This window comes from Aedes albopictus, chromosome 2 (genome assembly GCF_035046485.1).
Source record: "Aedes albopictus strain Foshan chromosome 2, AalbF5, whole genome shotgun sequence".
Taxonomy (NCBI): Eukaryota; Metazoa; Arthropoda; class Insecta; order Diptera; family Culicidae; genus Aedes; species Aedes albopictus.
In genome coordinates, this window is record NC_085137.1 from 70,295,041 (window position 1) to 70,317,425 (window position 22,385).

Sequence of the window (22,385 nt, forward strand, 5' to 3'; positions counted from 1 at the left end):
TGATTTTTTGACATTCTATGTTTATTTAGATCTAATCACTTAAAGTACATATCCTTGGTTTTTCGATACCTGTAGATAGATTCCAGCTACCAGGTCATTCCTCTACTTTCCTTTCGCTATTGCTATGTCGTTCCACTAGCGAAGACTACTATTTCCTTTTTGGAATATTGCGTACAAATCACCTAAACTTGCTTGGACTAACACCGTCGTCGTTCTGTTCTACTTTCTTACTCATTCAATATCCAATCGGCCGGTACACTGAGCTTAGACATACAATTATCCTACGACTACAAGTCTGGTCTGAGGGAGTAACATTCAAAATGTAAATCTACTACATTATTTCAATTACTAATACTTTCCTAATTCGGTGCAAAACTTTAACTATTTTCGTGCGTTTGGATTTTATGGTTGATGTTACGTCTCTTTAAGTTTCAAATTTTCAATGCAAAATGGAAAACAAGTCTTCATTTCAACTCATACCTCTAAGTAGGCCAAGGGCCACATGGCCTACTCTGCAACTTATAAATTACTCGATGTCTTAAACAAAGTCTCTGGTGGAGGGCATCATCGTTGTATGCTGCCGAGTAGTAGGTAATTAAACATGCTGCAATCGGGAGCTAAATCTACTGCAGCAGCAGCAGTATGGAGCGCTGGATGTGCGCTGGAATTTGCCGGAACTCGCCATACATCTCGCGCGTGAACCGATTTATCGAGTAGAGAACCATCTGCTATCATTCGCACTCCGCCGGTTTCGGTCCCCGTCCGGAGGCAATCTTGCACACTTCGCCGAAGAGGTCCTTCAGGATGGAAGCTTGCCGGCCCTGTTGCCCATCCAGGGTGATGGTCGGAATGAAGGTGACCGGTGGCCGCAGCGCATGGGTTGCCTCACCGTGCAGCTTGAGCAGTTCGGCGCCGTGGGGGCTGTCGTAGCATTTTTGGATGGACTCGATTTCCACTCCGTGCTCTTTGGCACAGCGGTAGAATGCGTCCTTCGGAATCATGTTGTCCCGGATCATACAGGCCACCATGTCCAGCCGAGTTTTAGCATCATGTACGGCTTCCACCACGCAGGCGTGGATGATGTTTGCTTCGCACTCGATCGGGCCGTGCTGGCAGTCGAATGATAGTGAGCCGTCGGATAATGTGCTGGTCTGTTAAAAAAGAGAAGGAAAAAAGAATTAAATGTGCATTATATAATGTTTCTGATGACAATGTATAGTTACTGATGACGTAGCAACCCGGAAGTCAGAAGCAATCGTTAAACCAATCACAGCAATCCTGCTTCTTTGACTTTTACTTATTCTTGTCATTCTCAAACCAACTATTCAATAAACCACACGTTGTTAATACAAGCTCTGCGTTTATAAAAGGTTATGGGCACCTCTACGAGAGAAGCTGTGTGTGGTATTCCACAATTCGACGGTGGTGCAGGTTTCCAGCACTGGAGCTTCCGAGTCAAAATGTTTTTGGACTCCGTGGGCGTTTTGAACACGATTACGGAGGATGTACCCGAAGCACCGGCTGAGAAGATCAAGTTTGAGGATCAAGATCGGAAGGCGAAGTCGTTCATCGTCAGTTTCTTGGCAAACGAATGTCTGGCGATTGTCTGTGAGAAGCGTACGGCCAAGGAAATGTGGAAGGCGCTCGAGAACACTTTTGCGAAACGGTCGATCAGCACTCAAAACCTGGTGAGGAAGCAACTGAATCGTTTGAAGCTCAAGGACGGTGATTCCGTGAGGGCGCATCTCCTGGTGTTTGAAGACCTGATCCGGCAATTGAAGACTGCAGGCGCAAGAATCGAGGAAGCCGACCTGGTCATTCTGCTTTTCCAAACCCTTCCGGATACGTTTGACCCCTTGGTGACAGCACTTGAAAACATCCCTGAGGAAGAGCTGAGTTTGGAGGTCGTGAAGCAACGCTTATTGGCGGAGGAGCTCAAGCGAACCGAACGTCACGAAGTCTCGGCCGATGTCAAGTTGGCAGCGTTTTCTGGAGAAAAGAATCGGAAGCCAACGAAGTTTCAAGGCAAGTGTCACAAGTGCGGTAAGCGAGGGCATCTGAAGAAAGATTGTCGACAGAAAGGTGGTGAAGCTAATTCGGCGGATCAACGGAAGGCGGTCAGTTTCGTAGCAAGTCGCAAGACGGAGAAACCACGAACCGGTAAGCTGGTGTTCAAGCTCGATTCGGGTTCAAGCGACCACCTGGTGAATGATGTTGCCGTGTTCTCGGAAAGCCGCCGACTCAAGCAACCAATAGAAATTCAAGTCGCAAAAGACGGAGAAACGTTGGTGTCCAAGTTTGTGGGAACTATCGCTGGAAGCAGTAACAAGAACACCCCGCTGATCATGAAGGATGTACTCTTTGTTCCTGAGTTACGAGACAACCTGATGTCAGTGAAGAAACTGGTGAAGGCGGGCGTTGTGGTCATCTTCTGCGGTTCCGTAGCGGTTCTCAAAAAGGACAACGAGGTCATTGCTACTGCGAATTTGAGAGGAAATCTTTACGAGATCGAGGTGGACATCCCAGTACCTTCGGCGAATATGTGTCAAACTGAAGCGACCGATTTGTGGCACCGCAGGCTCGGACACTTGAGTCAACAAGGAATGAAATCGATTGTAAGTAACAACCTTGCAGATGGTGTTGATTTTAAGGCGGACAAGCTGGAGTTTTGTGACGCGTGCGTAAAGGGGAAACAATGCCGTGAACCTTTCAACGGAACCCGTCCTGTATCATCGAGGCCATTGGAAAGAATCCATTCAGATGTTTGCGGACCAATCGAGCCGACGGCGTGGGATGGATCAAAGTACTTTGTCTCCTTCATAGACGACCATACCCACTTTGCTATGCTGTTCCTGATGAAAAGGAAGTCGGAGGTGTTTGCCCGCTTTCGCGAATACGAGGCGCTGGTGACAGCAAAATTCAATCTGAAGATTTCGAAGCTAACGATTGATCAAGGCCGTGAGTATCTTTCTAACATCCAGAAGCAATTCTATTCGCAGAAAGGCATTCAGATCGAGCCAACGGTTGCTTATACGCCACAGCAAAATGGCGTCGCGGAAAGGTTCAACCGAACCATTGTTGAGAAGGTCCGCACTATGCTGATTGATTCGCATGTTCCGAAAGCGTTGTGGTCAGAAGCTGTACTTACTGCCGTGTACCTGGTGAACCGAAGTCCTACCGTTGCCCTATCGAGAAGCTTAACCCCGGCGGAGTGCTGGTACAACGAGAAGCCAAACTTGGAGAAACTCCGTGTATTCGGATGCAAGGCGTTTTCTTGGATTCCCGGACAGCGAAGGAAGAAACTGGATGCCAAAAGTTGTGAAATGGTCATGCTTGGATATGCCCCGAACGGTTATCGTCTATGGGACAGAACAACGAAGAGAATTTCAATCGCTCGTGACGTCAAGTTTCAAGAAACATGTTACCCCTTTGAACAAAACTGCGAGCAAGATGAAAATGGTCCACTAGTCGTTATACCTTATAGTCACGCGGAGGAAGTCACTCAGGATCTACACGAACCGTTAATCGAAGGACGCCAAGGACCTGATACCGATATCGAAACTGAAGAGCCGTTGATTGAAGCTCGTAATGATGAAATCCTCACTGATGACGAAGACGTTTCCGATGTGGATGATACTGGGGCGCTCCCTTCGCATTCAGAACAACTCGAGTCCGAAGGACAACCGACGTTGAGGCGCAGCGAACGGGAGCGCAAGCTCCCCGGTAAGTTGTTGAATTTTTTCACTGGTTACAGAGCAACTTCTGTTGGCTCGTATTCTTCAGATGTACCCAAGTGCTTCAGCGAAATCGAGAGGCGGAGCGATCGTGATAACTGGCTGGAGGCAATCGATGATGAGCTACGGTCCATGAAGGCAAATAACGTGTGGAAGATGACGTCCTGTCCACGCGGCGTGAAGCCCCTAAAGTCCAAGTGGGTATTTCGAGTGAAGGAAGACGAGAATGGCCAGGCCGTACGTTACAAGGCTCGACTGGTAGCGAAGGGCTTCCTACAACGTCAAGGTGTGGATTTTGAAGAAACGTATGCACCAGTTGCCAAGCTATCAACCATCCGGACTGTGTTGGCGGTAGGCGTCCACAAGCGATTCTATTTTCACCAATTGGACGTCAAAACTGCGTTTTTACATGGAGAACTCAAGGAGGAAATCTACATCGAAGTCCCTGAAGGCGTCCAGGCTCCTCCGAACATGGCATGCAAGCTCCTCAAGTCATTGTACGGGCTGAAGCAGTCACCGCGCTGCTGGAACGAGAAATTCAACAGCCAAATGGTCAAGCTGGGTTTCCACCGATCTCGTCACGATTACTGTTTGTACATCAGAAGCGATGAAGAAGATGAGCTATACGTTGTCCTGTATGTCGACGATTTACTAATCGCGGGGAGGAAATTGAAGTCCATCATTCGTTTGAAGCAGCAACTTTCAACCGTTTTCTGTATGACCGACTGCGGGGAGGCACGCCACTTCCTTGGGATGAAAATTGCATACAATCGTGAAGCTGGAACTCTACAACTCTCGCAGCAGGCGCATGTGGCAAGGATCGTGCAGAATTTCGGATTGGTTGAATGTAATCCAGCAAAGTCACCCATGGAGAAAGGATTGCAACTACAACGAGATGGAACACCTACAAGACAACCGTACAGGGAGCTGCTAGGCAGCCTAATGTACATCATGCTGTGTGTCCGACCGGACATATGCTTTCCAGTCGGGTACCTAGGCCGGTATCAACAAAACCCAATGGAATCGCACTGGCAATGTTTAAAGAGAGTCGTCCGATACCTGAAGGGAAGCGCCAACGCCGTATTGGAGTTTCGACGACAAGACACCGAGCCGCTAATTGGATTTGCTGATGCTGACTGGGCTGCTGATACTGAAGACCGGAAATCGGTAACCGGATATGTATTCAAAGTTTTTGGATCAACGGTTTCATGGTGCAGCAAGAAACAAACTACGGTGGCCATATCTTCAAGTGAATCGGAATACGTCGCCTTGAGTGCAGCCACTGCAGAGGCGCTTTGGTTGGCCGGAGTTCTTGAAGACATGAAGATTAAAGATCCGAAGACACCAGTAACCATTTTTGAGGACAATAGAGGCTGCATCGGCATGGCCAACAATTTGGAAACGAAACGAAGCAAGCACATAGATGTCAAACACCATTTCATCAGGGATCATATTGCTGCAGGGCGAATCCAAGTGAAGGCTGTCGGTACCCAAGAACAATTAGCTGACGTTTTCACCAAGTCCCTGGACCCTGGACGGCTCAACGAGATGCGAAGGAATCTAGGGCTCAACGATTGAGAGGGGGTGATGACGTAGCAACCCGGAAGTCAGAAGCAATCGTTAAACCAATCACAGCAATCCTGCTTCTTTGACTTTTACTTATTCTTGTCATTCTCAAACCAACTATTCAATAAACCACACGTTGTTAATACAAGCTCTGCGTTTATAAAAGTTACATATTTAGCCAATTAGGGCAGACTAAAGTTTTCGACGCTGGGTTTATGACCATAAAGGTTACAGAAAACATATTTATAACACTAATTATAAGTCCGGATTTTTTTTTTTTAGTAATTCTCCCAGAGATTCTTCTCTCTCTCTCTTCTTGGCGTAACGTCCTCGTTGGGACAAAGCCTGCTTCTCAGCTTAGTGTTCTATGAGCACTTCCACAGTTATTAACTGAGAGCTTCCTCTGCCAATGACCATTTTGCATGCGTATATCGTGTGGCAGGCACGAAGATACTCTATGCCCAAGGAAGTCAAGGAAATTTCCTTTACGAAAAGATCCTGGACCGACCGGGAATCGAACCCGTCACCCTCAGCATGGTCATGCTGAATACCCGTGCGTTTACCGCCTCGGCTATACGGGCCCAGAGATTCTTAAGGAAATCTTTTTAAATAGTTACATCTAGTAATTCTTTGAAAACAAAATCCAAGTTTCTTCAGGAATGTTCTCAGCTTCCCTCAGGAAATCCTCGAGGGATTCCTTTAAACATTTATCATGAAATTTCTGCTGGAGATAATTTAGTTAATAGGTACTTTGGATGGAGATACCTCCAGGAGTTTCGATTTTTTTTAAGAACTCCATCGAACATTAATCAAGCGAATCCTTTAGGAATAGGACGCAATCGGTGGTTGTATGGTATGTGGGGGCAAGATGGGTCAGGGGGCAAGATGGGTCAGTACCGTTTTCAACCGTACTATATATTTTTTGAATCTTTCAATAATTTTCCCAGATGAACGAAGTGGATACACAAAAAAGTGATATATTGTTTTAAAAATTCTTTACGTTCCTTGCACAGAAAAAAATAAAATATTTTTTCGTTATATGTACTCCTTATGCTATACATTCCATATAACTACGTGTATTGTGTAGACGGGGCAAGATGGGTCACCCTAATTTTTCGGTATGTTTGCATAGTTTTTGAAAATGTTTTATTCTTCATTGAAAGGCTATTCTGTGACCTACATTATCGAAGCAATTAGAGCACTGAGAGTTTGTGAAACTATTTTTAAATTTTTTCTACAAAAAATATAAGTTTTCAAAGTCCGTTCATGGCTACCTGAACAAAAATCTTCTAGTTCTGAGAATAATCTACCGATATGTTTCAACACTTTTTTCATGTAATCTGTACGTCTGTGAAGCTTAGATGTATAGAGAAAAAATAGAAGATATAGTATTTTTTGTTGGAGAAAAATCGAGTTTTCTGATAGCTGACCCATCTTGCCCCCGTAAAAATGAGGTGGGGCAAGATGGGTCATGTTTTGAAAATTGCTTGTCAAGAAGCAGGTTTCAAACTTTATGACCTTTCTATACTTTTATATCATAGATGACTAGTGTATCTGAGAGTCGTGGTAGAATACAGAGAAATGCGATTTATATTCAGACAGTTATAGGGGTCCATTTCTTAGGTGACCCATCCTGCCCCCACTTACCATACTAGATTGAAAGTAGTGAGCTGGGTTTTTGTATGGTGAGATGATCAGTTCTCCATTTCTGCAATGAAATGGTGCAAAGAGCGTGGGTTATATGATTTCTTGTCTAATTTGATGCTGTTTGAGCACAATTTTGGGTAGCTGTATTTTTGAATTATTTTTTTATTGCAACTGCAACAACACTCGGCTTTCCAAATTGGATTACCGAGTGGGTTTTGTCATACCTATCCGAGCGTACCGCGTATGTAGTGGTTAACTCGACCGAATCTCGCATGTTTCCCATTACGTCCGGAGTCCCACAGGGAAGTGTGCTTGGACCGCTGATTTTTAACATATTTGTTAACGATTTGTGTTTGCTGCTTTCGTCTTTTAAACTTTCGTTTGCTGAAGACCTTAAATTCTTCCGTGTGGTGTGTTCACCGCTAGACTCTGCCGACCTTCAAGAGGACATCAACACCGTGTTGGTTTGGTGTAGCGATAACGGCATGCGTGTAAATAGTCAAAAATGTAAAATCTTATCGTTTACTCGCTCTCACAATCCCCATCACTATCGTTACAATATGGATAAAGAACAATTGGAACGCGTAACGTCAATCTGCGACCTTGGAGTCATCGTGGACGAAAAGCTGAACTTCAACGAACATGTGGGAACTGTAACAGCGAAAGCGTTTTCTGTGCTAGGATTCATACACCGGCATGGTTCGGAATTCACCGACGTGTACGTCCTAAAAACACTTTATTGATCGTTAGTGCGAAACATACTAGAGTATGCATCACAGGTTTGGTCTCCATACTATGTACATCATATCGCCAGCGTAGAACGTGTGCAGAAGAAATTTCTCCGTTTTGCACTGCGGCTACTACCGTGGAACGATCCAGTTAATCTTCCTCCTTATTCGGCAAGATGCAAACTGATAGGGTTGGAACCACTATCGACCAGGCGAGAGAACATGCAGCGTTTATTCGTCTTCGACATAATCACGGGAGCAATCGACTGCTCTTCGCTTCTTGAGCAGATACCGTTTAATATTCCACCTCGGCGGTTCCGGTACTCTTCTCTTTTGGCTGGCCCCTATCACCGAACAAATTACGGATATAATAACCCACTTGACTCTTGCATTCGCTTGTTTAATAATGTTTGTGAAGTGTTCGATTTTAAAACATATGTCCAAATCTGTTTTTAAAACCCGACTGAAGAGAATTGTTTAGATCCTAAGATAATTTAATTGTGTTAGTTTATAAGTACAGTATGTACGATGTATGTCGAAGACGATGTAATAAAATAAATAAAATAAACACAGTTACCCAAACTTTTGCTCGAACAGCATTAAATTAGGCAAGAAATCATATAGCCCACGCTGTTTGCACCATTTCATTGCAAAAATGGAGAACTGATCATCTCAGCATACAAAAATCCAGCTCACTACTTTCAATCTAGTACTTCACTAATTGCGTCCTGTAGGAAGCAAACGATAAAGTACTAGATTGAAAGTAGTGAGCTGGATTTTGGTATAGTGAGATGATCAATTCTCCATTTCTGCAATGAAATAGTGCAAACAGCGTGGGTATTATGATTCATAGACTAATTTGATGCTGTTTAGGCAAAATTTTAGGTAACCGTGTTGTTGTTCTCTCCATTTCTTCAATTTAAACAACACAGTTACCCAGAGTTTTGCTCAAACAGCATCAAATTAGGCAAGGAATCATAATACCCACGCTTTAAGAACCATTTCATTGCAGAAACAGATAATTGATCTTCTCACCATACTAAAATTAAGCTCATTACTTCAACTATAAGACTTCTCCGATTGTGCCCAATTCATTCAGTAACTCTTTCGGAAATCACTTATAAAGCTCCTCTGAGAAAGCTTTTTTGTGTATTATTTTCAGAATTTGACTCTACACCGTGTCCAATAAGTTCTCATACAAAATCATATTGAATTCATTTCACACCTGCAATTAGGATTTTCAAAGTAAATTTATTTATTGAAAGGCCAACTAACACTGGACCAAATACAGCCTATATTAGAGTGGGTCAACGTTGTATGGAGAAAGTTTAAATTTGATCGCATCAACCCGGAACAAAGCTTTTTTAATCTATATTAACGTCCAAAACAACTGTGCAAAATTTGGGAGCGATTGGTTGCGTCCCCGTATTCCGCATTGCGATTGAAATTTGTATGGAAGTTAGTATGGGAAAACGTACTTTTTTGCATTATTGTCATAAATTGAAATTTTTTGTCTGAAACCATCTAACTAATGACGTTAAAGTATAGCCTAGGATATGCCAAAAAAACTTTGCCCAAGACCGCAAAGTGACCCAACGCTTGTGAAAAAAGTTATTCGCTTGGTAACTGAGGCCAAAAATTGAGATTTTATTATTGATGTTATTCCTTTACATGTTAAACTTTAAGCACCACCGGGCAATATGTACGCTATAACCTTTTTCACAAGTGTCGGATCACTTTGCAGTCTTCGGCAAAGTTTTTCGGCATATCCTAGGCTACACTTTAACGTCATTAGTTAGATGGTTTTAGACAAAAAAATCGAATTTATGACAAAAATGCAAAAAAGCACGTTTTCCCATAGTAAATTCCATACAAATTTCAATCGCAATGCGGAATACGGGGATGCAACCAATCGCTCCCAAATTTTGCACAGTTGTTTTGGACGCTAAAGGGAATCGAAAAAGCTTTGTTCCAAAATATCGACTTTGTTGACCCAGTCTAGCCTATATATATATATATATATATTTTTATTATTATTATTATTGCATTATTGAAAGCATTAGGGGGAATTTCGAAATGCGTCTAAAAAAGAATCCCGTACTTCGGGTAAACTGAGCGGTTAAAAACTTGCCTATTGTTGCACACATCATAAGAAAAGCGTGGAGTGTGCATCAATAGATGATTTATCCAACTAGAATTATTCATGAAGGGTACTTTATCACCGTAAACTCTTTTCATAAATTCTCCATAAATTCGTTTTAAAAATGTCGGTTATTTTTTAAACAAATTTAAATTTGCAGTTATTTTAACAGGCTCGGTAGAGAGTCACTGTTTCGTGACTTAGTTACTTCTTTTGGGCCAGTCTGTTTTACGGCGTTTCAACTAAAGCAACTTTTCCGTTATAAAGTCACTACATATTATCTACTATATTGAACTTGTTTCGGAGAGCCAAGATTACTGCTAGCGGATATTTCTATGAGAACTTCCAACTTTTAGCCTAAAATCCAATTTTACTTGTGAAACTTGATAACTACTTAATATTTTTTCAGTCAGGAAAAATAGATTTTCTAAACTCTTGATAAAAACCTTGGGATATTCAGCAAGACCATGCTGAGTAGTTCGATTCCCTGTCGGTCAAGGGACTTCACGTAATGAAATTTTCCTTGACTTCCTTATGGGCATAGAGTACAAGACAATTGGTTTCAAGAATTATATTCCGTATAAATATTTTCGGCTTAGCTATTCTATCCATAAGGGCATCCAGATTAACAAGGACCAACAAATCAATGGAACAATTGTATATTCCTGAACAGGTTCCGATTGGGAGTGAGAAGAACATTTGTTGAACACCTTGTACTGCTATCTTCCTATAGCTCAAAATTCATGATTTTTCAATCAAAATAGATTCTACATCCAGGAGTGGCTTAAACATTTTTGCATTTTGCAAATTTTGCATTTTTTCGTAAATTTATTTTTGGAATTCCTACAGATTCTTCCAGGAATTCTTTTAGAAATTTTGTAAAAATATTATTAAAAAAACTTCTGGGAGTTTACAAAAAATCCTTCAGAGATTTCTACAGATCCTTCTCCAGAGATTCATATAAGAATGTTTCCTTATGATTTCTGCAGGGACTGCTTCAGAATATCCTCCAGGGATTTTTTCCAGAAATGTCTCTAGATCTTCCTTCTGAAATTCTTACAGGAACTCTCCTAGCTATTCCAGTATGTGTTGGATATGTTCCTTTAGAAATTTCTTTAAGAATTCAGGATTTCTATTTAGTTCATCTATGTATTCCTCTACGTATTATTCAAGAAATTCCTAAAGGTTTTTAGCAGAAATTCCTTCAAAGATACCTTTAAAAATTCTTATCCTAACAAGGCTCTAAGCCTAACATCTATAAAAATCAAATTAAAATGGTAATATCTCTCTTTATATGAAATTCCCTGGGCTTGGATTATATATTCCAGGAAGCTTTGATTTCAGGCATGTGGCCGATGTGCTTTGCAGTAATGATTAGAATAGCTGAATATATAATCAATGGCAAACAATTCTGTAAAATCAGATCTTCAAGTCATCTGATATAGTTATACTGATCATGTTGCTGCATAGTATATCGAACATTTGTCGAAGACATTTATGTGCCGGGAAAATATTTTTCCAAGTTGGTGAGAATATTACAAACTGATGGAGGGTAATAGGCCCAGTCAGACCCCTGAATGGGCAATGTGGGTTAGTGTGTGGGAATGCAATTGAAGGTTTTTAATATTCTCCGAGGCCTTCGAAATCCAACAGGGCGCGTCCCCGGGTTGCGGATAGGGGGAAAAGGAAGATTTTTCGCATTTGTACTGTAATCAGCAAATGTGATATTATCTTCTATGGTATTGTAGTGCATTCATTCTCATTCTATGGGAATTCGAACCTTGTAATGTATTGTTTATTAACTTCAATTTTCTATACTAGACAAGGTTTTGAAGACAAACATGAGATGAGAGAATTGCCTAATAGGAAAATCACATCAGTAAAGCTTTTACATATGCAAATGCTATCCATGGGGTCATGTCTAGCATTTAATATGTATGGCAATGACTGGTTCTTACCTAGAAGGGGTACTACAAGACCACGCGGACAATTCGATCAAAGACTTAATTGGGAATAATATATTTTCCAGAACTGAAGGGACATTTTTTCCGGGGTGACTATGGCGAGTCGGAAAGGGTAGCAGTGTCCGTTTGTTATAATTGACAAAATAAACAATCGGGCGCTTTTGATTTCTGTGACTTGCTAGGCATTTTGTGGATTATTGTATTTTTGGTTTTGGAAGGTATACGATTCACTATTGAGCCTAAAAATTATTTTGCATCTGAATAGCATTGATATTGTCAAGTCTATACCAACACCCTAATCCCACACCAAAATACCCTTTTCCTATCCCATGGCGTTTATGTGGTCAGCAAAGACTATTCAGCCATTACCCCTCCTTATCATCGGCTTTGGACTGACTTGCGCTCTCATTGCCCCACCAAATGCTGCAAAATGAAAATGAAAGAATTGCTCCAGGTATTTGTTGTTCGAAATTTAAGCATGAACTTCCGCAGCAGTTTCTTCAGAGATTGCTTCAGAAATTCCTTCATGGATTACATCCGGAATTGCTCCAGCGTTTCATTCGCTTACAAATAAATCCAGGAATTATTTCAGAAGCTCGTCCAGACATATCTCTATAGGAATTTCTACAGTGATTGCTCTTGAAACTTTTGAAACTTGAGATGCTTATAGAAATTTCTTTAGAGATTCTTGGAGGGTTTTTTTCTGTGGTGTTTCTTCACGAATTCCTGTATCAATTTTTCATGGTGTTCTTGTAGGAAATGCGCCTATATCATTCCTACAAAAATTAAAATAGTTTCAAGTATTCTTCAAAAGCTAAACCAGGTTTTCGTCCAGAGATGACTTTATTAATTCTTATATTTCGCCGATTGTTTCCTGCAGCAATTTCTTCAGATATTGCTTCGGAAATCTTTCAAGGATTACATCCACAATTGCTCCAGGGATTGAATAGTTCGTTCATGAATTCATCCGGGGATTCCTTCAGAAGCCCCAGAGATATCTTCTAGAATTCCTTCCTTGAATTTTTACAGAAAATTTCGAGAATTCCTCTAGAGATAATAACAGAAATTTCTTTAGAGAATCTTTCTGGATTTACTTGTACTATTTTCAAATACAACCTATGACAATCATACAAAAAATCTTCGACGGATTTTGCAAGAAATCTAGATTCCTTCAAAAAATCATCTAGAGTTTCTTCTCTCCGTTTTCCTACATATATTTTTCCGTGAATTATTAGATTCCTTCAGGATTTTTTTCCAAAAATTTCAGAAAGAAATTTTTCTAGGATTTACATATTTAGGGATTTTTCAATAGATTCTCTAGGAATTCTTCCAGTGGTTTCTCCAGAAGTTCATCTAGGTAATTTTATAGAAATTCCTTGAAATTTTTTTCCTGGGCTTTATTCAGAAGTTTCTTCAGTAATTTTTACAGAGATTACATTAGAAAATCTCTGGTATTTTCTGAAGAAATTCTTTCGGAAATTCCTCTAAACAGTGTTGGGAATACTCACTTGCGAAAAGTTATACTCACTTGCTTCTATCTCGAGAGAGCTGTGAGCACAAGGTGAGTATGAATTACACGTACTCACAGCTCTCTCACAACTTTGGTATGCGTCTGCGATCTTTACTTTATTCGGCAACTTTTAGATTAAACTACAATCTAAAAGTCCTTCAAAAATCATTTTTTGATAGCATGCTTCTGGACTAAGATAGAAGCAAGTGAGTATTACTCTTGCAAGTGAGTATTCTCAACACTGCCTCTAAATGCTCTTTTTGGAATTCCTCAAAGGATTCCTAGAGTCGATAGATCTTTTCTATGAGTTCCTCTACGAATTAACCCCGTACACATCAGCATCCTCTCCTCTCGCTTTACTAATAAAAAGTTTGTAATTAATAACGATAGGGTAAATGTACCAATAGTGGTGCTATTAGTAGCTCCTTGTAGTAAAATAATTGAAAAAAATTGATAATACCACAAAATAAAAAGTCTGAAAACGTTGATCGGTAGTTTCTCACTTAAATTTGCTAGGAAAAATGTAAAAACTATTGTTTGTTTCTGTTTTTGCCAATAAATCACTTACATCAACTATAGGTACACGGTTCCTATAATGGAGGTAAAATTTAACATTGGTTCCTATAGTGGCGCATCCCATTGAATTCTTATGGGACCCACCACTATAGGAACACTACCACCACTATAGGCGCAAAGGAGCTAAAAAATTAAGGAAAATAATTGTTTAAAATAGGTTTTCCGGCAAATCCTGACTACAAAATTGAATTTATGTTATTAATTAGGTATGATGCATCTATTAAAAATGTCATTTGCAAGCATTTTGGTCGAAATAGTGCTGAATTGCCACTACCACCACTATTGGTACTACCTCCACTAAGGGAGCTTTTACCCTAGTTGGATTGTTCAAGCTTGCATAAGGTATCAACCTTCGATAAACTAAATATCATCACTTGTGCAAATAAAACTTGAAAACAATTCGAATTGAACTCCTTCCGGCGCCCACTTACTTATAGCTTATACAGGTAGGTACATATGCCGAGAGAGAGAGAAAAGTACTCACCGACGCTTTGCCGTACGGCACGAATTGTATTTCCAGCAGATGTGGTGCCCTCACAAATGCCGGCTGCAACTGCTTGATGATGAAATTTTTCGAATCCGGGCAAAGGGCCTCGTAGAAGACCATAGTGTAGATGGGTGCATCAGCCGGTCGGGCCAGGGAGTCATCCTTGAAACAAAAAAGTAAGAATTGATCAAAAAACCGCAAAACTAGTATTTTCCAATCGTTTCTGCCTACTTGGATTGGGCTGGATTCCGGCGCACTGGTGAAGCTCTTGTACAGCAATATCACTACCACCACAAATAGAATCAGGTAGATGATTCGCATCAAGCGTTTTTGGTACATTTTGCCACCCGCTTGCTTTGCTTCTTTTCTTCTGTACGAACGGGACTTATCGGTTTTTGGGAATTTCGATTACGCCAGTCGCCGGGCTCAATAAATCGCGATCAATGTGCAGACTAATCACCTTTTATGCTTACTGATTGTGATTATAGAGCCACATTCGCCACCACCATTGGCATGTTGAAATTTGAGATTGATTTTTATCGTCGCTATACAATAACACCTTGCAGAGTAGGAACTGGAAACGACACTTTATAGCTTTGCGTTGATACGAACGATTTGAATGTATGGATGCGAACAGGAGAAAAATCTTCACTTATCAGTAGCTACGTGAAAAAATTCACTCAAGCATTTAGAATAGGATAAAATTACGTAGATTTATAACAGGTTCAGAAGCACATAAGTACACGCACGCGATTAATCATCGAACCTAAAGCTTATCACTTACAACGCATTATAAAGTAATGTTTTCGCGAACCTGAGCAATTCATTAAACTATACGACGAGTATTGAACAATGGTGTTTCCTGTAGCATAATTGTACTGTAGGATAAAGGAAAAGATGTATACCTATGCACTAAATACGGTATATCTAAAACTACTCGCTTCAGCTATCAAGCTATAGAATTATTGCGCTGCCGAGCCGAGCCGAGAATGTCCTTATCACTGCGAGCGAAGCGAATGTGACAGTCGTAAAGCTGATGGTTTGCTTGGGGGTGGATTGAAATTAGGGTGGGTCATCGTTGTGCAGAAATGTTGAAATTGGCTTTTTTAACGGTGTTGAGATAATTCGATGTTCTAAATCTGCATGTCAAACTGAGCCGAAATCCAAATTTTCATGAATTTTGGAGTCCGGGAACCTATTTTAAAATCAATTTGAAGTTTGTATGGGAGCGATTTGTCGAATCACCCCTCTTCGCAATTTCTACTGGGCGGAGCTGTCAAACAGCTAGCTGTCAAAAGGGGATTTCAAAAAATCTCTTTGAAATAGATTTTAGGTACCAAAACAAAATTTTAAAAATCTTAAAAAAATCATAGTGACATTTTTTAAAATTTTAAAACCCAATTGGTTATATCATGAGGAATTACAACAACATGTTCATACAAAACAAAACAGCATTTAGACCCATATAGCCACGCAGTACAGGCGTGCGTGTTCTGCATGACCATGCTGAGGGTGACGAGTACGATTTCCGGTCTGACCAGGAACTTTTTGTAATGGAAATTGCCTGACTGCCTTGGGCATCGAGTATCTAGGTGCCTGCCACACAATATAAACATGCAAAATAATCATTGGCAGAGGAATCTCTCAGATAATAACTGTGTAAAAGCTCATCAAATACTTAGCTGAAAAAAAAAACGGTCAACAGAAATAATAATAAAATTCAAAATATTTGAATGAATATAGTTGGCAGTGGAGAAAATGTCACGTAAAATGCAGAAAAACACGATACTGAGCATAGATGACCGTACCTCCAAGATTGAGCAGAATAATCGATGTTGCAGAAGTATCCGACAAACGGAGTTCGGAGTAGCATACCGTTTTCCATGTGTGATTGTGATTTGGAGAATTACAAACTCTATCATATCAAGAGCGTAGCATTTTACGGTTAGCAAAGAAGGGAATCAATGTAAGTATGATTGTACGTCGCTCCTAGCAACCGGGATCACCTCAGCGTATCCACGACTGTCACAAAAAGGAATATTTGTCAGTGGAGAGGGAAACAGTCACGTGATCTCGATTCACTTTGGTAAGCGTTCTTGCGACCTTCATGATTTCATTTCGACTTAAATATACAACATGTCGATACCAAAGATGACGAACGTTTCAGTTTTTTGTATGTTAGTGTAAAAATTGACGAATAATTTTGGTTTAAAATAAAAAGTGGCTATCAGCTAAACAAGCAGCATTTTTCGAATTTTTATTGTACAAGAAAATGTATTTCCAAACAACACTGATGCACCCTATGCTTTTTCTATTTGACGTCGTTAGTTTGGTTTTGCTTCTTTCGCAGAACAGCGGACCCGCAGCACAGTGAGCGCGTGAGCAACTGAGTATGAGAAATATGAGAAGTGGCAATGCTAGGCAGACTCGTATTTATTTGAACAGCGGTTGTATGATTGAAATGTGATTGGTTCATATAATAATTTCCTTTTAAAGGATATAATGTCGTAAAGTCTATCGATTAGCGCGTTTGTGTCCTCCTTCATAGTTTTATTCAATGTATTTACTATCAGCAGTGAACTCTTTTCAAAACTTTTGTACAACTAGCGATGGAGAGAAAGATGGGTACACATAAATGGGTGCGCTCGTTCCATGCGTTTCAATGTGAAAATTGAATGAATTGGTTTCAAAAATAATATAATGTATTTGGAAAATATTATTTTTAATCGTAAATAGGGTGACGAAGGGTATTATCGACAGGTTTGTCATAGAGGGTTCTTGTGGGCCAAATTGCCTGAAATTTGGGCATATAACTCAGCTTGGTTGGGAAGGATTTGAGGCCAAATCAGAGATCAATGGGTTTCAAAAAACCCCCCATGACGAAGAGAACAAAACTGTCGAAAATACCTAAGTTCCCCTATATTTCGTTGAATAGGGTAGAAGCTTCAGTTTTGGCCAGTCCGGAGTTTTGGCCATAGTGCGGTATTGAGCCTGTTGCGATCTAAATCGGTGTAAATTTATTTTTTACCAGTAGATCCTAATACAATATGATGATTACAGCTGTGAAAACCACACATTTTGATTAAAAACTGGAAGAAAAAAATATATTTCCTTTAAAAATCTGCTCCCATATATCTATTTTGGCCAGGGTGCTTCTAATTTGGCCACTCCCATAAGAAATACACGTGATTGGCCAAAATAGAAACCAAACATAAGAATATGGCCAAAACTGCGGCAGAGCTTCTATTTTGGCCAGTGCCTCTTGTAATACAAAAATCAAGTATTGGCTTGATTTCTGCATTTTTCCTTCAAAATATAGATTGAAACCTTCCTTTTGACGCATTGGTTGTTTTCATAGGATTATTGGTTATTTTTATAAAAATGATTTCCCTTAGACTGGCCAAAACCGGTGCCCGCACCCTATATGGAAAACATCTTTTGACTCCGTCATATCCAGTGATAGCGATATTCCATTCTGATTGTTCCGATTACATTTTATATTTACGAAAATATTTAAATGGTTTGTCATTACAGATGTCGAGTCGATGTATACATAATTCGATTACCGTGATTTCGGGTGAAATTGATTACTTTTCACAGTTTTTGGCTTCTATTTTGTGAAAAGTTATCAATATGGACAAACTTAATGCTTTAAAACAAATACGACCACGGTTTTCATCAATCTTTTACTACAGGTTGAAACTTTTACTGCTAATCATTTTATTACAATAAATATAATTTTAATAAAAAAAAATTTGTTCCGGGGTGAAATTGATTAGTCAGTGAAATGCCTTCGTAAGTGCTCAAATTATTTTTCCACCTGAATTAATCAACCCAGAATGCGAAAAAACTATGCAAAACTTCTACAAGTTTAGTAAATTTTTAATTATTTAAGTTAAAAGTTTGATAAATCCAAAGAAAACGCCTGATGTAGTATGAAAATTGCGTGCGATATTTTTGTAATCGTAATCATAAAACACGTTTTAAAAATAATTCGACAATAGATCTATACTAAATGATTTTTTCGCCAACAATTGTGATTATTACAATGATTTAGGAAGAAAAAAGTGGTCCTAATATCGATAACCTTTTTTGAACGATCCTGAGAACCGCTGCAAGTCCGTTTTAGTGTTGTTCTCTATATTTTGGTCAACAATTGTGTTATTTTAGGTAAAACTAGAATATTTTTTTGTACGAGGAGCTCCAATGGTATCATCGTTATGTGTGCCGTTCAAAAAATATCCCATAAATTTGAAAAAGAGGTTTCTAGAAGACGAAAATGCGAACAACTTGAGTATAAATATATGGAGCAGCTGCATACTATCTGCATTTTCTCAGCTGTCAAGAACGCTATGAAGCTGATTTTTTCAGCGTAGTTACCTACAAAAAACTACATCGCTGGAATGGAAGATAGCGGAGAAATAACTGGAAGAAGTCGGAAATTCTAATTTGAGCAATGGTATTCTACTAGGGCTGCTCAAACATTTATGAGAAAATTTAAAACTAAAATATCCTAAGTCTGACCACCTCAATTTGCTGTTTTAGACTCCCATAAGCTACAGCACAAATTTGAGCTGAATTGATAAGGTCTTAGGTATCGCTCGACTAGTCTGAAGTTTATATGGTAAAACTGGTACAAATATGTGCAGGAATGGCGTAGTTTTAGTTTTCTGCCACTAGATGGCACTGGAAGCGTTCAATAACCCTTATTTTTAGTATTATTATGGGGAATTCTATGCGGAACATCTTTGTTGAAGACCGCTAAGTGATCCGATGCTTGCTAAAAAAAAGTTGTACCCTAGACTTAGTGTATCGAAAAAACAACCAGTTTTTATTGATGCTTTTCCATAATGTGTTAAAATCACCACGTCAAAATTATTTAAATTATTTTTTTTTATCTGTATTAACGAGATTTTTAGCCCTAGGCTAGTTCATCTCGGGACCCACGCTTTACTTCCCTTCCGAAGGAAGAACTCACATTTTGCAAGTTTGTTGGGAGTGGGATTCGATCCCAGGTCCTCGGCGTGATAGTCAAGTGTTCTAACCATCACACCAGGTCCGCTCCACTATATTTTAAATTTAAATTATAATTTTTGAAGCATATCTGTATCATTACGTCTCGTGTATCATTATCGGGCTTTTACACATTACATTTTACTGATTTCGTCTTATTTACACAACAAATAGTAGAACCCGAAATGTTATTGGGCGCGCTAGTGTAAAACATAGGATCTGAAAATATTCTCATACCACCACGTTTTTGATTATTAATGGTTTTATATTTTTCACAGTTCACTAGAAATATGGTGCATTTGATGATGTGGGATTTATATTTTTATTGCAACCCTTTGATGAAATATTCCTGTTTGAAGGTTAGTGCAAAATTACCGCACGCACCCTGTATACATGTCATAACTTCAGGAATAGTACAGTCTTATGCATTAATTTCAATAGAACTTTTATAGAACTTTTTATGACGAAATCGGGTTTAGCGAATACTGGGCAGCTATAAACATTCATTCGAAATTTCATTACATGTGCTATACAGCTATGGTAACAGAAGTTTAAAAGTGGTTTTGAAGTTCGCCTAACATATGTATATACACTTTCAGAAAATATTGTATTTAATACAGAAATATTTGACTAATCGTCTGTAAAACATGTAAACTCATCATTCAATAACCCTTTAGCCTGATGATGGTCATTTTCCACAAATTGTTTTTAGTTTAAAGCGTTATTTTTAAAAAATAAAAATGACCCTCCGTCGTAATTGTAATCCAGATTATGTAATTTTTCATGAGGCTGTCCCAAAAAAATCGATGTTCGAAAAGCCAAGATGCTCGATACTTAAATGAAAGATATGCATATTCGAAGCATTTTTGTAGAACGTTTAGATTTTCTAAAATACCTGTCGGAGGATTCGCCAGGGCGATTTTTGAAAAATGACCCTTTTGGTTGCTTCCTACTGAATAAAAAGGGCCGCAGTAGTCGGGGAATCCATGAAATAATCTCGAACCTACTGCGTTACTACCAGTAATCACGACACCCGTCATTGTTGTAGCTATTCACAAAAAAAAGCATTTCATGAATATACATACACACAAAAACCAAAGTTTTGTAAATATTTGAAATATTGTTAATTCATTTATTACGCCTCTTCAGCTTCTAGACAAGATATTTTAGTATATTTTTTTTAAGAAATGGCGCGTATGAATAGTACTAAAGAATGGTAAGGTCAAAATTCGGTCAAACAATTTTTTTCATAACTTTGGACTGCGTACACCAAAATAGCTGATTTTTGGACCAGTAAGGGTGCATTATATGTAGCTAATGCCATAAAATTTTCATCAAAATCGGTTTGAATTTTGCGGAGATATTGTTGAATCCTGAGATCTGCAATTTTAAAATTTTGTTCAAAGAGGCTTCAAAAATAAGAACATATTTTTATTGTTTTATTTATAGAGCCAGAAATACTGAACCGAATTCAATGATTTTTTTCTGTACTAGCTGTCCCGGCAAACTTTGTCTTGCCAATCTGTAGTGAGTTTTGTTGCCTCAAAGGGACTTCAAACTCATTTATATATATATATATATATATATATATATATATATATATATATATATATATATATATATATATATATATATATAGATATAAAGAATGCATGTCCAAATGTTGTGTAAAAATTTCATTCAATTTGATTTTGCCGTTTTTCAAAGTTATATTTGTTTAAGTGGCACCCTGTCAGTTTGTTTCATATTAAAACTGCCACAGCTTTGGAAGTATTCATACATAATGGCTCCAAATTTTACTTAGATCATATTTGTATAATAGTATCATACTGTAAAATTTTCAAATAAATCGGAGCAGTATTAGTAGTTTTATAACCAAAAGTGGGCTTTACTGATCTTAAATTGTCAAAGATTTACTATGGAGCGCCTTTGTACAAAATTCTAAAAAGCCAGGTCGTTGGTTTTATCTATATAAATATCAACCAATACTTAATAGATTTTGATGAAAATTTTATGGCATGAGCTACACATAATGTACCATTACTGGTCCGAAAATCAGCTGTTTTAGTGTACTCAGTCTGACGTTATGAAAAAAATTGTGTGACCAAATTTTGACCGTACCACCGTTTATATACCTTACGATAATTCCTGCATCATTTGAAAAACTTTCTTGAATCCTCCCGAAACAAAATGTTCCTTATCAGTAAACACTTAACACACAAACAGAGAAACAGAACGAAAAACTACATCAAATCTTGATCCTGGAAGATTTTGTCAGCCCCATTTTGCGACAAACTTTTTACTCTCATTAGCTAACGGTCAAATATTGATCAATTCATTTAAGATCATCATCAAACTACTGCTGAAAGGCAGAACATAGAGGGATAAAAAGTAAGAATATCTGTTTAAATTTTTGAGGGGAGCAAAAAATGTGTTCCAGAATAAGGGGCTGACAAAATCGGGTCACTTATGTATTCCTACAGGAGCCTGGCTGCATTTGTTAGGAAAATTGCAAGATCAAAGATCAATGTGGTAAATCTTACGCCGTAACGCACCTTTCCAAGGTGATTTACCCACGTTACGGGACAACACATTTTCTATGTTCATCTATATAAATAAAAATGGAATGGTGTTTGTATGTCACGAGTAGGCTCGGGAGCGGGTCAACAGATCAACATGGTTCTTTCACTGTTGCATTCCACCAGACCTCCGACGTGTTCGTACGAAAAAATAATTAGAAAAAGTGACCGAGAAGGCAAGAAAACGGGAACATATGAAATTCCATTTTGATGGGCATTTCTTCAAGGAACCGGATGTCAAAAAACAGAGTAGGCAGGCAGGACGACGTTTGCCGGGACTGCTAGTATGTAATATAAAAAAAGTCTTGAGTGGACTGGTGTACTGGTTAAAGCACGTGACTTGTACACCGATGACCTGGGATCGAATCCCACTCCCGACAAGCATAGCATAGCATAGGCGATAGTACACATCGTGGGTGGCTATACATGTGAAATATGTGA

The 22,385-nt window shown here is 39.1% G+C and overlaps 1 protein-coding gene across 1 annotated transcript; it reads right to left on the reverse strand.

The window, feature by feature from the left end:
- On the reverse strand, nt 1-15,373 carry LOC109423957 (GILT-like protein 1). Its single transcript, XM_019699026.3, has 3 exons — nt 14,584-15,373; nt 14,350-14,514; nt 1-1,151 (listed from the first exon to the last, which is right to left on the reverse strand). Exons 1-3 carry the CDS (start codon nt 14,689-14,691, stop codon nt 732-734), a joined length of 693 nt encoding a protein of 230 aa, XP_019554571.1. The 5' UTR covers nt 14,692-15,373; the 3' UTR covers nt 1-731.
- Nucleotides 15,374-22,385: the final 7,012 nt, after the last annotated feature.

Bases quoted from the DNA above. Each gene is read 5' to 3' on its own strand.
- LOC109423957 (XM_019699026.3), bottom strand. From the start codon at position 14,691: ATGTACCAAAAACGCTTGATGCGAATCATCTACCTGATTCTATTTGTG. The intron at 14,515-14,583 runs GTAGGCAGAAAC...TTTTGTTTCAAG, and splicing joins CGGAATCCAGCCCAATCCAA to GATGACTCCCTGGCCCGACC. The intron at 1,152-14,349 runs GTGAGTACTTTT...CTTTTTTAACAG, and splicing joins TGCCGTACGGCAAAGCGTCG to ACCAGCACATTATCCGACGG.